This window comes from Marmota marmota, unplaced genomic scaffold (assembly GCF_001458135.2).
Source record: "Marmota marmota marmota unplaced genomic scaffold, marMar, whole genome shotgun sequence".
Taxonomy (NCBI): Eukaryota; Metazoa; Chordata; class Mammalia; order Rodentia; family Sciuridae; genus Marmota; species Marmota marmota.
In genome coordinates, this window is record NW_026000211.1 from 13,592,633 (window position 1) to 13,609,587 (window position 16,955).

The following is a 16,955-nucleotide window of genomic DNA, read 5'->3' on the forward strand; positions in this document are numbered from 1 at the left end:
TTTTAAAGACACTTGCATCCCAGTGTCAGTTCTGACTCTAGCTAGTTGTGAAACTTAAGCAAGTTACTGGGTCTCTTTACGGCTTAGATCTCTTAATTATATAAACATCTGAAAGGTCTGCATTAGATGATCTCTAAGGTCTCTTCCTGATTTGCATCCTACAATCTGTCAAGATATTTTAAAATATAGACATTAAGTTAAATCATTAAGCACTGAAAAAAAATTGGCATCAATAAGGTATCAACATATTAGAATACCAGTATTATTCCTTTGTTTTTATTTTTAAAACTACATTGCATTGGGTCAAATTATCATTTTATACAGATGATGCCTTGGGTGTCCCTGTGTTTTGAAAACATTTTTTCATTTCAATTTCATGAATATGTAAACATTCATGATGCACATGTAGAATGAACAGATTATTAAAAAAATAAGAAAAATAATCTTAAATATAGGGCAATGATTTGATTTGATACATGCTTCCAGAGTACAACCAAGTTTTCTATGTAAAATGAAAGCATCTCCTGTAAGATTGCAGTTTGTAACTCGGACCCCTACTGGTCTAAACTGTCATTAGGAATACATAGTTTTCCATAAATTAGCTTTTGTTTTGGATTTCCTGCTGTGTTTATATACATGTTGACGGAATGTGTTAGGCAATATTTTGGCATTCTAATCCATTATTATTTGTTATTAACTTTTAAGACTAATAGTATTTCAACAGTCTATACCTGCTGACCCAAATATGGTTATTTTAAAATCAATATTTCTTTTGAAAGCTTTCATATTAATATATACTTTAGTTGTCATTAAGAGAAAGGGAATTATTCCTAGAGGATATTTTGATATTCAAAGGAACTAGCCCTTGATGTAGCAAGTTCCTCTGAGAATTATAATGTTCTGAAGTCACAGGCTTTATGAATGAACAGATCTGAGGGCCGGGAGTGAACGAGGGTAAAGTATGGCTTCCATTATTTCACATTTCTATGTGGCTTTTCCTTTCCATCCATTTTTTTTAAAATTTGTCATTAATGGAAGCAAATTCATTATCAAGATGACTTGATAAGAATAAACAACAATTTAACTTGTAGGTTTGTTTCTACCATATTTGACTCATGTTCTTTTAGAAATGATAATATTTAGTAATTCTGCCTTTGAAATTCCTTATGTTTTTTTCTTTCTTAAACATGCAGATGCAGTATAAGACACCAATGGAGGCTGCGCAGGAAATGATATTCCCAGCCACCCACTGATAGCCAATGCTGGAGCTGACAGAGGCTGACGAAAATCAAGCTGTTGTTTCTGTCACCAAGGGAATTAAGTTAGGATTTCTAAGGCAGACTATTTTCCTAATGTTTCATTAGTTTTCTCTTGTTTCTGGGGTCTGTTTGCTGACTGAAAGAAGCATTCATTTTCTAATCTAATGGAAAGAACAGCATGTTAACCATAGCAAACACCTGCCCAAAGGGGACAGTCATTATTAAGCTAGAGAATCTTTGAGGTAACAGTTGTCAACATTAAATAATATGGTAACATTAAATAATATGGTATAAGAGCCTATTTCAAGAGTATTAAAAATACAGAATGAAATAATTTACATGATTTGTATAGTATTCCCTCATTGTGAAAATACTGAGTTTGCTGTTATCATGAAATGTATGTAACAGAGGACTCATTAGTGATAGTTATTAGCAGCTTTGCCATTGAAACCCCATGGCTCTAGCTCATTATTCAAAGCCTCGCTGTACTGACTCAATTTTCATCTGGGTTTCTTTCTTCCTCAGTAACTTTAAGAACTACATACTACTTTTATGTAACAAATGTTTATGTATATCAGCGACTTAACTAGCATAAAAATTTTGTTTTGGGCTCAATTTGACTTTTAAAAATGGTAACAGAACACAGGACCTGAAAATCACAGTTTTTTGAAAATTTAGGGTTAAAATGTTGAAGATTTTAATCACCATTATTAAAAGATATAACTCTTAAAACATAAAGACTCTTAGAGGAATGTTGGTATATTAAAATATGGCAAAATCAAGAAAACCAGCCCCTTCCTAATAGTCCAGTTCTCCAAAGGGTCAACTTTGAGAGAGATGTAGTTATTTGTGAGTGTGTATATGCTCACATGCATGTGTGTGTGCACTGTGTGTATATATGGTTTTCAAGTGGAAACTTTATTTTTTTAGGGTCATAGTCTTCTTATTTCACAGGTGCCCTCTTCAATCACACATTGAATATAAGTCCAAAATATTACTGGATACAGCCACAATGGCAAACCAGAAAGTGCTGGGCTAACTTTAAACAAAATCAATGACCCTTCAGGACTCTAGGCACAGGCAGCTAACGTGGTTTGTTGTTCACCATTTGTTCAACAAAACACCTCATTGAGTTCTACTGCACGTGAGAAGCAGAGTGCTATGGAATCCATCACTTCCAGATTCCTTCAGCACCTGGTAGGCAATGGGAATGCTGACAGATCATATCAGCTTCCCTTGACTGTGTCTTTTCATCCTTCATGCAGGTGGGAAAAGCCAGCATTCTAGCAGCTCCTGGTTCAACTGAGATCACTTTTCCTTAATCATTATCTTAACTATTCTTAAATGAGTACTTGTGAAGCATCTGTGGCAATGTATTTCAAAGCAAAATATAGAGCAAACTGCAGTCTCTGATCCTGGGGAGTCTTGCTCACAGTGCCAGCTTGCTTCTGTATTTGGTGGTCTCACTCTCCTTACCTAAAAATAAATGGCCCACTTTCCCACTTTAAACATGTATTGCTTCTCTATGTGTGATTCTTTTCTAAGATCATAAAGAATTTCTCTGAAGAAGCAAAAAGCATCTAAATATATCTTGACTCTATAATTAGAAACATTATGATAAGATTTGTGATTATTTGAGATGGCTGAAATAATTTGGTAGGTTGTATACACAAATTCTGTGTAACTCACAGAGGCTCAGTAACTACATCATGTTGTTAGCTCGTTAAAACTGAAAGTGGGGCCAGGGGTGCAGCTCAGTGGTAGAACACTTGCCTAGCATGTGCAGGACCCTGGGTTCCATCTGAAGCACTGCAAGAATGAACAAAAACCAACTGGAAATGTAGTTAATGAAAAGATTAAGGATCCAGAATAAAATTTACAAGACTCAAAGGCAAAGACCTACAGTATTTTCAATCCTCTCAGCAGTGACTTTTAACACTTTTTAAAAAATGTGCTATCTCCTTTATGAAATAATTGTGAGCCTTCTGAGTTATTTTCTAAATATTTTCATTTGTATATTTAATTCATTTTTAAGCACTATCATTTTTTTATTTAATTCATTTTTTTAAGCACTATCTTAAAAAATTGGCACCTTTTGGTACAAATAGAAGGCAACAATAAAAATTAATGGAGTAAAATGTAAAAAAAAGTTACTAAATTCTGGACATAAACTTTTGCAGTAAAATTTCTTTTTATTCATGAAAGAAATGTTAAAGACAGGTGTCAGAAACATTATAAAATCTACTGAGCCCTTGCTCATAAAATAATCAAATCAACAGGATGAGAACTCAAAACTGAATAAATTTCCCATTTTGTCACTCAACATTATTATTCTGTCTATGTAACATTTGTAAATTCTTAAATCTTAGGAGAAAAAAATGTCCCACAGTACAGTGGAGGAAAATTCTGTACTCAAAATAAGGAGGCTTGGATTATAGTCTCCCTTATAAATATTTACTGGCTTTAAGAATGAATAAGTCACTGATTCCCTGGGTCTAAGATATTTCTTTTTAAAAACTGTGGATGATATAATATTTGTCTACTTGTTGTTATAAGAAATAATGACAGCAGCTAAAATTAACTCAACACTTATATTTTACAAGGCCCATTGATTATTTTGTTAAACATTCCCAAAAGCTGTACTATTATTAAACCTGACTATATTGGTAAGAAAACTCAATTTATGGAAGTACTCTGCTCAAAATTACAGAGCAAATGACAGAGATGGGATACATACTCATATTTTGATGCTTTGAGAGTTGGTACTTATAAATAGCAGTCTAAAAATATATGGCAATGGAATATGAAAATTTGACATTATATTTTGTCATATGAGATTGTGAGATCATTGTAGTAAAGATTATGTCTTACTCATCTTTGTGAACTCAGTATGTAAGAGAGATTTGATAACACTTAAGTTTTATGGAATTAAATTGACTGCCAGGGCTGGGTTTATAGCTCAGTGGTAGAGTACTTGCTTAGCATGCATGAGGCTCTGGGTTCAATCCTCAGCACCACATAAAAGTAAATAAATAAGATAAAGGTATTGTGTCCATCTACAACTAAAAATATATTTAAAATTTTAAAAAATGAAAAAAATGTACTTTGCTATCAGAAATAATTAAAAGAAGATGCACATGAAAAAAACAAAAATCTGAAAGGTGCAAAATGACAGAAATTACATATATGGATCATCCATGTAGTTGGTCATCTCTTCCTACCCTGGAAATGAATAATATGTGCAAGGCTTTCTCCCCTCAGGGGCAGAGGAGGTTTATTCAAAGTGATAAAGCAGGGGAAACACTCCCCAGTGAAGGAAGAAGCAGAAAGCATCAGCCTAAACCTGAAGGGTCAGGGTGAAAAGAAAATCCCAGGACACAGTCAGCCAACATCATGCCAGGTTCACTGAGAAAGCCACACTGGGAGGAGCATTAGTTTCCCCTTTAGAAACCAGAATAAGATGCCATTATGAAATCTAACAGGTAAATACTGGAAGCTCTTAACATTAGGAACACCTAACATTTTTTCAGAAAACACGTTGGTATTGGGGCTAGGGATGTGGCTCAGTAATAGAGCAATTTCCTGGTATGTATGAGGCCCTGGGTTTGATCCCTAGCACCTCAAAAAATAAAATAAATAATCTTAGTATTATGCAGAAATAGGTCTAGCTAAAAATATAATTTCTCTTAGATCTACTGTATAATATACCCTTAAAATGCACAATGGGAGGGTCTCAAAGTAATACTCTTTCCACTTTTAGGTCCAACTCAGTAATGGAAATGGCTATGATGACCTCTTTGGTGATCAAATGTAGAATTGACCTTTACCTCCAAATGGCTTTTGAAATACTAGACATACACACACATTTAAAAATTTTTTTTCATCAAAACAGATTACTACAGTACTCATGAAAGTTTGAAAAGAAGTTTAAAAAACTTTTCCTTTAACACTTTTAAAAATAATTTTCTGTACTTTATAAATAAAATTCTTAAAGTATGTATGTATGTTATCTGAAATTCCAAGAAAGGAACACAGACTACAAATTTTGTGGCAATTTTAGATTTAGTTATCCCAAATTTCCAAAGTAGTATTTCTTTCCATTTCTAGATAATTATAACAAAGAGTTCTAGCTAATTTTCCAAAGAAAATTGATGAATATCTTCATTATTTTCCTAAGACACATACGATATTTGTCTCTTTTTATATCACAATATATTGGTTTCAACATTTCGAAAAATTGATATTTTGGGGGGGTGACATTTTGGTTTATGTGGTAAGATTTAAAATTTGTTCCTATGTCAGCATTTGTCAAAATGCATAACCCTAGTTACTATTTAGGTCTTAGGAAAACATTTCTCTAATGCCTAGACTCAATAAGTTGCCTTTTCTTTATTCTAATTTCCTACATTCCCCTTTGTAAGTAGTCTCCATGATTGTAATTAATTGCTCAGTGTTTCTTTTTTCCAAAAGATTATAATTTCTAAGAGAGCAAGGACTATATTATCTTGTTCACTATTATCTCTATCATAGTGTCTGACCCATAGTGGTGACTCAATAAATGTAAGTACTCAAAGCATGAATGATGGATGGATGAAAAAATGGTCACTTCCCTCTTTGATAAGGGTTGATTATACTAAAGACACTAAAGAAGAAACTATGGAATCATACTCTTGAGGAAGAAGGTCAGGCAAATCTACAATATACATTTTAAAATGGTGTAAGAACAGTAAAAATTCAAACAAATAAATATGTGAATTTTATTTGATCTCTCATAGTATTAGGATGAGACCTTTGAGTGAATATGGAGTCAATATAGCTTAAAGATTTTATGCTAAATTCATTCAAAATTCCTAGCAATCTATCAAGTCTTTTTTTTAACCTTATATTTGCTAGCTACTTTTCTTTCAACTATTCTCTATATAGATATTTCTCTCTGAACACACTGCTTTCAGTACCACTAATGTAGAAGCAAATGACATATGCAACACCAATTAAATATTTATGCCATGTAGCACTGAAATGGTAAATATTGTATTATGCTTTCCACTTGTCATTAGTCAGGAGACGATGCTACATTCTGCAAAAATGATAGCCTAAAACAGAGAAAACATAACTGTGTTTCACAGACAAGATATTTATGTCTAGAATGAACTGGAGTTGAACTAAAATAAAGGTATTTCTTATTGTTACTATCTTTTGACTATTTTTCAAGTCACGAAAATCCCTATATTTAAATTTAAAAACAGTCTGTTTAAATGTAGCATTTTTCACATATTATTTACTTTAACTGACCAAGCTAAGACTAAAATTAATTGTTTTTAATGGGAAAAGGAGCATACTTGTATAATTTCTTAAATTTAGTGTATGATTTTTTATGTATACTAATAAACAATAGGGTAGGCTCAAACTGAATATCTTTTCCTTTGCTAATAAAAAGCAGCAAAAATTTATGAAGCCAAAAGATTGAGTACAAATATTAGTTTCTTCCCACTTTAGGCTCAATTCAGAAGACACTGATATGATATACAAAGTCAACTGCTGAACGAACTGAATTTTAAAGCAATCTCTGAGTCTTTTCTAGGTTTTTAGATGATATATTAGACTTACAAAAGTAATATTTTCAACAAATTAAGAGAGTTCATACTAACAGTCTGGACAGTGCAAACATGTCAAGATAGCCAAAATTTTTAGTGTTGCTTAAAGGAGTATATAAATATAAAGGCAGAATTCATCCCTACAAAGTGCTATTCTTAATAAAGAAAATAAATGCAACTAGAAGTAGGTTTTTACTAGGTTTTCTCCTTTTTGTATTCTTTGAGTGCTACAACCGAATGCCTTATCAAATTATTATTTTCCTCCTCTTCTAGAGGTAAGCTGTTTGATTCTAAACCTTCATTCACCATTTAATCAGATTTAAATATAGCCTTAAATTCACATACACAAACATAAAATATCGATACATGGATTCCAAAATTTTAGGAATCCATGTATCAATATTTCCATGTATCATTAGGTTTATAATTTCCCATCCTCTGAAATATAAGTAACATATTTTTCCTACAATGTGATGAAACCACATTAGTATTACAATGCTACCATTCCATCTCAGATAAAATCCATTTTCTAATATAATGCACCTAAGAGTTAAGGGAAGAAACTATAGTGAAAAATGGTATGTAATTCATTGCTTGGCTATGTTCTATAACCTAATAAAACAGCACTTTTATCACAAAGACATGTCCAAAAAGAAAAAAAAGAATGTCACAATATGTTTTATTTTGCCATATAATTTAAATGGTTGATTTTTCATGAAACATAAAGGGCTGGCATATTTTTCCTTCTGACCCTGAGTTGCATATATACAGCTAGTACCATAATCAATTTCAAGGTACACAGAGAGGTAAAAATGTTCATAAAATGCAAATAGACACAGAAGTAGCACAGATAAAAGCTAAGGAATCATAACTGCAATGAACCTGGATTCGACAGTTTATGTTTTGATAGATCTAGGGAGTGCTTATGTTGTTAAACAGCCTTTTTAGCAGACATATGACAATATCTATTTTAGGAATCAGTTGGTAGCAGCTGTTCAAAAAAATAAATAACTACATATATATCTTTTAAATGAAAAGGAATATTGAAAATCTGAGTAGTTCTTTGGTTAGCAGCATGTATCAGGAGCTCACAAGAAAAACAATGCTGAGTTATTTCTAGTTATTGGGAAGTAACTTAACAAACCGTTTCCTTAAAAAAAATTCAGATTTACATGAAAGGATTTTTGTAGGAGGGGGGAAAGCCACTAGAGTGTTAGAAATGGGAAATAACAAAAAATACAGGATTGCTTTTTTGGGAGGTGATGGAAATATTCTAAAATTGACTGCAATATTTGCAAAACTTTGTGAATATACTAACCACCACTGAATTGTACACTTTATTATTTTTTTTACAATATAGTTTGAAATTTTTATTCAATGAAATAAGAACTTCTTTAATTATGAAATTGCCTTCCAAATTCAATGGGCATAAGAAAGAAAACCTATTCTGAATTTCTTTCTCTAGTTTTTCTTCATCTAAAATAGTGGCAGACGGAAGATGGAAGGAGACCCTCATCATTATACAGAATACATGTATGATGATGTGAGGGGGGAAAAAAAAAGAAGTGTGTCACATTAGATTGGTTAGAGAGAAGTGATGGGAGGGGAGGGGGGGAAGGGAGGATAGGAAGGGCAGCAGAATAAAATAGACACTAGTATTGCTGTATGTATATAAGTGACTGTATAATCAATGTGATTCTGCAACCTGTACACTCAGAAAAATAAGAAATTATACCTCATTTGATTCAAATGTATGATATGTCAAGATCATTGTACTGTCATGTGTAACTAATAAAAAAAAGATAAAAAAATAAAAAATAAAATAAAATAGTGGCAGAAACTATACCAAAATGTGTAGTATTTTCTTCAAATAGGGATCATGGTAGTGATTGAATCTAACTGTCTTACTCAATGTTGTTTTGGTGCTGATGTTGAAATTTTGTCATAAGATTATAGTTCAAGATCTCCAAAGCTCTTTAACTTCCCATACTTTGTGGAAGTTTTATGTCATGCTTATTTTTTTTATTGGTTATTCAAAACATTACAGAACTCTTGACATATCATATTTCATACTTTCGATTCAAGTGGGTTATGAACTCCCATTTTTACCCCAAATACAGATTGCAGAATCACTTCGATTACACATTCACATTTTTACATAATGCCATATTAGTAACTGTTGTATTCTGCTACCTTTCCTATCCTCTACTATCCCCCTCCCCTCCCCTCCCATCTTTTCTCTCTCTACCCCATCTGTTGTAATTAAATTCTTTCCCTTGTTTTTTTTTTTTTTTTTTTTTTTTTTTAGAGAAAAGGGAAATTCCATGGAAATGGAAGGAGACCCTCATTGTTATACAAAATTACATATAAGAGGTTGTGAGGGGGAAGGGAAAAAAAAGAAAAAGAAAAAAAAAGAATTGTACACTTTAAATGAAGGAACAGATAAGGTATGTAAATTTTATCTCAATAAAACTGCACTAAAATAAACTCTGCAGTAAATTGAAGTATTGGGTGGAAAAAACAGTCAAAAGTGCAAAAAACTGAGCACTCCGCTAGCATAATATATTCTGATAAGATTTTTGTTTTCTTTAGTGTTCTTCAAATTTAAAAAACATGCACAAATATCCTTGATATTTTCTTATGCAAGAGGAAATACTTTTAATTTTCAGAGACTGCCTATCAGTTTATGAAAATGTTCATTAAGTAAAATATCCATAATGGTGTTCTTGGAAGTTTGACTTGAGTGATTGGTCACAGTTTTAACTGGTATAATTCAGATATTTATTTTGATTTGTATTTAATAATGCTTTATGTTTTGTGATATGATTTCTGCACATTTTTTTTCTAGTAAAATTTTAGGTTATCTTCCACCTGGTGGGGGGGAGTCTCTGTGAGGAAAGCACTGTGATCAAGACCTCCTCCCCAACTCAGCATAACTGTGAATGGAAGCAGAAATAAAGTCAGGCAACAGTTTTTGTTTTTTTTTTTTTTAAACTGTTGGTTATTGCTGATTTTTTTTTTTTACATTTTATAATTTTAGAGTAGAAAAAAAGAAGAAAGAATACATTAGGGGGCAGAAAAGTGGGACAGTTTTTTGGTTTTGTTTTGTTTTGGTTTTTTTTGGTCTGTATCATTATCATTGAACATAACATTATGGTTAGGAATCAGTGGAATTTTCATTGTGCAAAGGCATACCAACTTAAAGGTTAATAGATTAAAGCAGGATTTTAATTTTTAGCTTAGCAGTCGAAAGACAATCATAATGTATCTGCTGAAAAGAAGTATGCCATATGTACATTTGATTTTTTAAATTGGGATATACAAAATTACAACATATCTGTCCTATTATGTATCAGCTAAGGTTTCTCAATTCATCTTATTCCTTTATCCCAACAGAGCCTCATGACCTCACACTTAAACCTGGCTTTCTAAGAGTTTGTCTAGAATGTATAGTGCAAAGAGTAGCCTCAATGCACAGGTGGATATCTGAGCTTATATTAATTAAAAATTAAACACAAACTTTAGTTCCTCAAATTCACAAGCCAAATTTCAGGTGCTTAGTAGCCACATATGTCTAGTGGCTAATGAAACAGTGTGGAAACACCATTTGTATCATCAGATGGAATATCTTGGCACTAGCTGAGACCCTTACTATTCAAAGTGTGTTCTAAGGCCCACAAGAATGTTATCTGGGGAATTTTTGGAAGTAAAGTATCTCAGTTCTCTCTTCAGATCTGCTGAATCAGAATATGCATCTTAACAAGATTGCCAGGTTTTTCCAGGTACCTTAAAGCGTGAAAAGCACAAGTCTGAACTTCTTTCACCAAATTACATATTTTCGAGTGCCATTAGAGCAATCTTAAAAAACATAAATGTGATTCTTTCTCACTTCAATGCTTAAATTTCACCAATTTCTTTACTGTTTTCAATTCTTCAAAAATCTCTTGGAGGCAGTTCTTGTACAATGTGGTACTATATAAGTTTCTAGTTCCGTTTCCTTCATTATTGCTGTGTGAGTTTAGGCACAGTGTCTCTCTAGGCAATGGATTCACCATTTGTTAAACAGAGATAACTCATTAGGTTGTGAAAACAAGATGAGGTAATTCACACACAGCTTCAAACTTGGTGCCGAGCACTTCATAAGCACCTTTGTGGATAGTTCACATTTCTCCGTTGCTGTTCCTCAGACGACCTCTCCTTATGGATCTGTCATAGCCCTTCCAGCATCAGGCCAATGCCCTCTTTGATTTTCATGCTTCAGTTCAAGCATCAGCTACTGGATCAAGGCTTCCCCTACATTTTCAGCCAAAGGTAGATATTTTTGTTCTTTTTTTCTTTTGCTTATCAAGCTGCTATGAAATCATGTACTATTCAAAGTGTGTTTGCAAGTATGTTTTTATCCCTGACTATCAGCTTCTAGATTGGAGAGCTAATTTGGACTTCTAATGTCTATCAGAGTACCCAGGAAAAATGTTAACTAAAAAAGCCTATCGAGAGGCTGGGGATTAATATCCCTATGTATGTATGAGGCCTTGGACCTCAAAAAACCATGGAGATACTAGAATAAGATTTACGTGTATTTAAAAATGATGTAGACTAAATTAGGACTTTATAGGTATGGTATGAAAGACAGAAATTGTAAAGAAAAAATTATGTATGGAAGAGGGAAAAATGACTGTGACCACTGTTAATAATAACTTAGAAAAACATATAATGTATATGACAAAGGATTTATATGCTTAATAAATAAACATTTTTGCAAATCAAAAAAGAATATAGTCTGGGCACAGTGGTGCACACCTGTACTCCCAGGGGCTCAGGAGGCTGAGGCAGGAGGATTGAAAGTTCAAAGCCAACCTCAACAATTTAGTGAGACCCTGAGCAACTTAGTGAGACCTGTCTCAAAATAAATATATTTAAAAAATGGCTGGGAATGTGGTTCAGTGGCTAAGCACCCAGTGTTCAATCCCTGGTACGTACACACACACACACACACACACACAAATATATATATAGGAAAACTCCAAAAGCAAAATAGAGGCAACTAAGCTATTCACACACAAAAAGGAATATAAATGGCCAATAAATAAAACATATTCAACACTACTAGTGATAAACTAAAACAACAATGCAACATTTCACCTGAAGAGATTAGCAAAGATGAAAAATATTGGTAATAAAATATATAATATGGACTATAACCACTACTAGGATAGGAGATTATGTAAACTGAAAATATCCTTGCCATGGTTTGTAAAATTTAAAGCATGCCTAAACTTTGGCATAACAAATTTCTTTCAAAGAATTTATACTGATAAATATTTGATAAAATTAGCACACATGCATGCACAAAACATATATAGTTATATGAATAAAAGAAATAGTCATGGGATTTGGGGGTACTAGTTAATGAAAAAAAAAGTCACTAAGTAAAATTACACAGATGATATATGATGAATGATAAGTCAGAAAAACTTGTTATAAATGCACTATAAAATATGAACCCCTAGCTGTATACATGCATGGAAAACATCTGAAAGGATATATAAAAAAATTAACAGTGGTTTCCTATGCACTATGGAATTGCAATTAATTTCCACTTTTTTTGATCTTTCTGTGTTCTCTAATATAAAAATACAGAAAAACAAACAACAAAGTCTGTCCATTTCCCTCCCTCTCTTCTCTCTTTCAGAAGCTATTTGCCTTGTCCATCCTGAGATAACTTCACCTCAGAGAAGAGACAAGTTACAGCTACATTCTCATAACTTGTCATTATCGAACTGGAAGGTGAGAAAGAAAATTTTAGGATAGGAAAAATGCCTCAAGCTTCAATATAAACTTATTCCTTAGGCTTTTGCTTTATATTGACAGTCAATGCAGGAGAAGGGGGCATCTGAGGGAATGGAAAAAAAAAAGGTTCAGGATGGCTGCATCTCTGTTAAAGGTGGTGAAGACAATCTGATGATGACATTGGTCTCCCCATTGATCCTAGGATTTATCAGACAATCTGGCTGGATGGGCAAGTGTCCCTTTTCTCCCTCTTTGCTTTATATGTGCACTTAATAGACATGGATAACCTTCCCTGAGGGAAGCATTCTATTCTTTTTTTTTTTCAAGGGTAAAGGCAACATCTTTAATCAAAAAAGATTTAACAGGGCTTGGGATGTAGCTCAGTAGAAGAGTTCTTGCATAGCACACGTGAGGCCCTGGGTTCCATCCCCAGTGTGTGTGTGTACACACATATGTATTTATCATATAACTGATGATGAAATTCTTTAAAATTCTTTTCCTGATTTTAAAAAAGAATCACTGTGTTAGTATGTTAATCATTTAAATACAAGAAAGCCAATGAAAATTCTATACTTGTGGTTAGTTAAAGCGTTAAAATTATGAGATAATTTTCTGATAATTATTTTTTTCTGCTAATACTGGGATTGCATCTCCTTCCTTCCTAGCACAATAATTAGATCAAAACAAATGTTCAATAACTAACTATTGAACTGAAAAGAGGACATGAGTATTTTCACTATATAATTTGCATGTTTCCATGTGGGTAAAAATAAAAGGAAAAGTTCATGATAATGGTACTAGTAGGAATACAGTAGAATGCTGGCTACTAAACAGCAGAATCAGACAATTTGAAAAAAGAAAAGGAGGGGCTGGGGTTATAGCTCAGCAGTAAAGTGCTTTGCCTTGCCCTTGTGTGGTACTGGGTTCGATCCTCAGAGCCACATAAAAAATAAAAAAATAAATGAAGATATTGTGTCCATCTTTAAAAAAATTTTAAAAGAAAAAGAGAAAAGGAAAATGTTGAATTTTTACTTAGAAGAATAATAGTTATATTCACTAATGGATCCTTGAAAAGCATACAAGTCTCACAAGTAACAGGGACAAAAGTCTCACATTAAAATGCTACTTTTCTGATAGTCACACCACAAAAATAAAATTAAATGTTATTAAATTGGTATTCAAAATATTTAACAACTACAAAGACAGATACTTTCTTATCAGAAAGAATGCTGGGTCAGTCAACCTGACAGGAACCCAGCCCCAACAGTATTTATCTGTCTGTCATGATTCATGTTAAAAGTAAAAAAAAAAAAAAAAAAAAGAAATCCCCTATAAGCACACATGGGTAGTATATAACACATACATTTCAGAATAATTTACAATTCTTTAGTAGATCATACTTCTGATACAAATAATTTATATAGCTAACTAGAGGAGTTTCTCTTAATGGCTTTCATATTTTCTAACTGAAAACTAGAAGTTCACCTCTGAATGCTGATGTTTGTTGCTGTGAATTTCCATATTTATGTTGTGAAGTAGCATAGTATTGTTTCAGTAGGGTGTGATCTTGGGTGAGTGTCAACCCCTTTTGTGTCTGGTTTGACCATTTGACTAGAAGGAGGTTAACTTAGATTAAAAAATGACAAAGGTTTTATCTTTCTCTCATCTCTGATTGATGGGTTAGAGGCTGTTGAGATGCTGAATGAAGCACTCTGATGAAGATAATGAGGATGTCTCCAGGTTCCATAGGAAAGAGTGCTCTGAATCATTAGTGATGTCTTCCATGGTCAAAGAATTGGCAATAATAGTACATAACATGTCACAGAGCTGCCACCCCTGATGCAATTATCTCTGAAGTTCCTTCATGCTCTACAATTCTGTTTTTCCATTAAGCATAGTGACTTAAATGGTTATCTCACTTTTCAAGGTATCTAATTTATAGCTAAGGAGTATTGTAGCTATTGGTAGACATTGGTTCACTGGAAAAGCATCATGTTATTCTCTATACAGCTCCTTGAGACTCTTATTCTTTATAAATTTGAGGATGCATCACCAGCTGTTGTTCTTGGTGGATAAACCACACAACACAGCCAGAGATTCATCTCAGTGGACAACATTAGCATTTCAATGTGGCAGACCTTTGCCTATATTCAGAAACAGATAAAAATATGATGTCGTGATTTCTGAAATTTAAAAATACAATTTCTAGTATTTAAATGCTGCAACGGATGATGAAATAGTTAAATGTAAGGAATATTTACAACTTGTATCAGTCATTTGGGTTACTAAATGAAAAACATGATCAATACTACATCCAGAAAGATGAAAAAATCCACATATATGAGTGAGTATATAATCCATTCATTGTTTTATAGATGCCCAGTTCTCTGGAGAGTTTTCCTGAGTGCAAGATGATGGTCCTGAGTGATGAATTTTACATTTAGATAGCCGAGTTAGCTGAAAGATGTGTAATATCACAAGTAGTGGAGAGCTCCCTATTGAGCACAGATGGAAGAAGATTCCTGCACAGTGTTCATTCCTGTGAGTGCATGAATTATTTTGTGGGCAAGAAATGTCATAGGCCTATCCATGCTTCACGGGGAATAAGCCAATAACATATGTACCCCATAGTTTTTTGTCTAAGAATAGACCTTGCTCTTTATGGAAATGAATCACCTATGAAACCAACTTTTCTATTTACCTGTCTCTGCTGAAAATTTGCTAAACCACAAAGTGATTATATAACCTCATAATATGATCCTTGATTAAAAAAAATAACACAACAGTATAAAGCCCTGATTTATAGACAAAATAATTCTCAAAGCTTGCTCTTACCTATAAAATATGACAGAAGTATTGCCAGGAGCACTGAGACCCCTACAGCACACAGGGCAGTACATTTCCAGCTACAGTACTTTGAAGATTTCTTGAATTTAAAAGCACTTCTTGATAAGGTGTTTCGAGGTAATGGCCGAGTGGGCGGTGAATAAACAGAGCCAGATGCCATTGTGTATCCTGGGGTTGCAGTACTGAACAGTGGTGTTGTCCCTGTTCCTGTTTTGAATAGGAAATGCCTGTGGAAAAGGAGAATATCATCAGAAGACACAAATACGTTAAGATACAAGATACAGACACAGCAAGGCACTAGTTCTCCTGTCTTCTGCACACACACATTTTCTCTTTTTACCGTTTGCCTCATATAATTTAAAAAATAAAAATTAAGGAAATGTTTTAACCAAAAACCCCAACTCATAAAAATGACAATAATGAAGGAGCCTGATTTTTAATGTATACACAGGGTTTTGCATACAAATGAGTACTGTTCCTTCGAGTAGATATTTTGGGAGATTACAAAGTTATTCTACTCATATCGTTTCCTGAACACAGACATTTGGGAATTTCTTTTGATGACTGCCTTCAGAGCATCTTCATAATTCCCATAAGAAAACCAGTGTTGTTATGTTATAGCTATATATGTACTTAACTATTATATGAGAATACTATTCATGTAAACACAGGTGCACATGACTGTGCTGTTGCTCCTCCCCAATTTATTTCCTGGAAGTCCATACAAACATATTCCTCCCAGGCTGCACCTTACTAATGAGTTCTTTCAAGCTTGGCCACGGGCAGCTAGCTGGTCAGTTCTCAAGGGATGTCAGCTATTTTATTTTTAGCTTATGTCAAATGTAACCAGGAAGTAAATCTGCTAGGGGCTGGGAATCACAGAGTACTTTGTAAAACCAAACCTACAAATATGAAGAAGGTTTTCAATCACATGTAGACAAATTTCCTAATGTGGCTCAATGATACAGCATTTGCCTAGCATGCATGAGGCCCTACATTCAATCCCTAGCACCATGAAAAAAAAAAAAAAAAGGTAAAGACAGAATAAAGATTCTTTAAACAGGGTACATAGCTAAATATATTTTATTTTAATACTCATGTACTTATTTTACTGTGTATTAGAACTGGGAAGCCACACCACCAAATTTAAATTATGCTTTACTACTTACTGGTTATCTGTCTTTGGACAAATTCTTTACCTCTGATTTGGTTTCTTAATCTGCTAAATAAGATAGTAATTGTATCCACCTCACAGAGTTGTTCTGAGGCTTAGTTAATGATTATTGTAAAGAACTATAAAGTATTTAGACTATATTAAGTCCTACATAAGTATTTGATGAATAAAAAAGAAACCAAACTTATGATTTCATTTATATTATCACTTAGAGGAAAAGCTAAACAGGTATTTAAGTAACAGAATTTGTCAGTCTCCAGGAAACTATTAAATGACTACTAGTGTAGTTAG

At 33.2% G+C, this 16,955-nt stretch overlaps 1 protein-coding gene across 5 annotated transcripts in view; it reads right to left on the minus strand.

Moving 5' to 3' along the window:
• Positions 1 to 16,955, minus strand: part of Tenm3 (teneurin transmembrane protein 3) — a 2,471,519-nt gene that overhangs the window by 148,545 nt on the left and 2,306,019 nt on the right. For all 5 annotated transcript variants that reach the window (XM_048791931.1, XM_048791932.1, XM_048791930.1 and 2 more), the window contains exon 13: positions 15,479 to 15,717. In XM_048791931.1, coding sequence (XP_048647888.1) covers positions 15,479 to 15,717 — 239 coding nt within the window. The remainder of the gene's footprint in view (positions 1 to 15,478; positions 15,718 to 16,955) is intronic.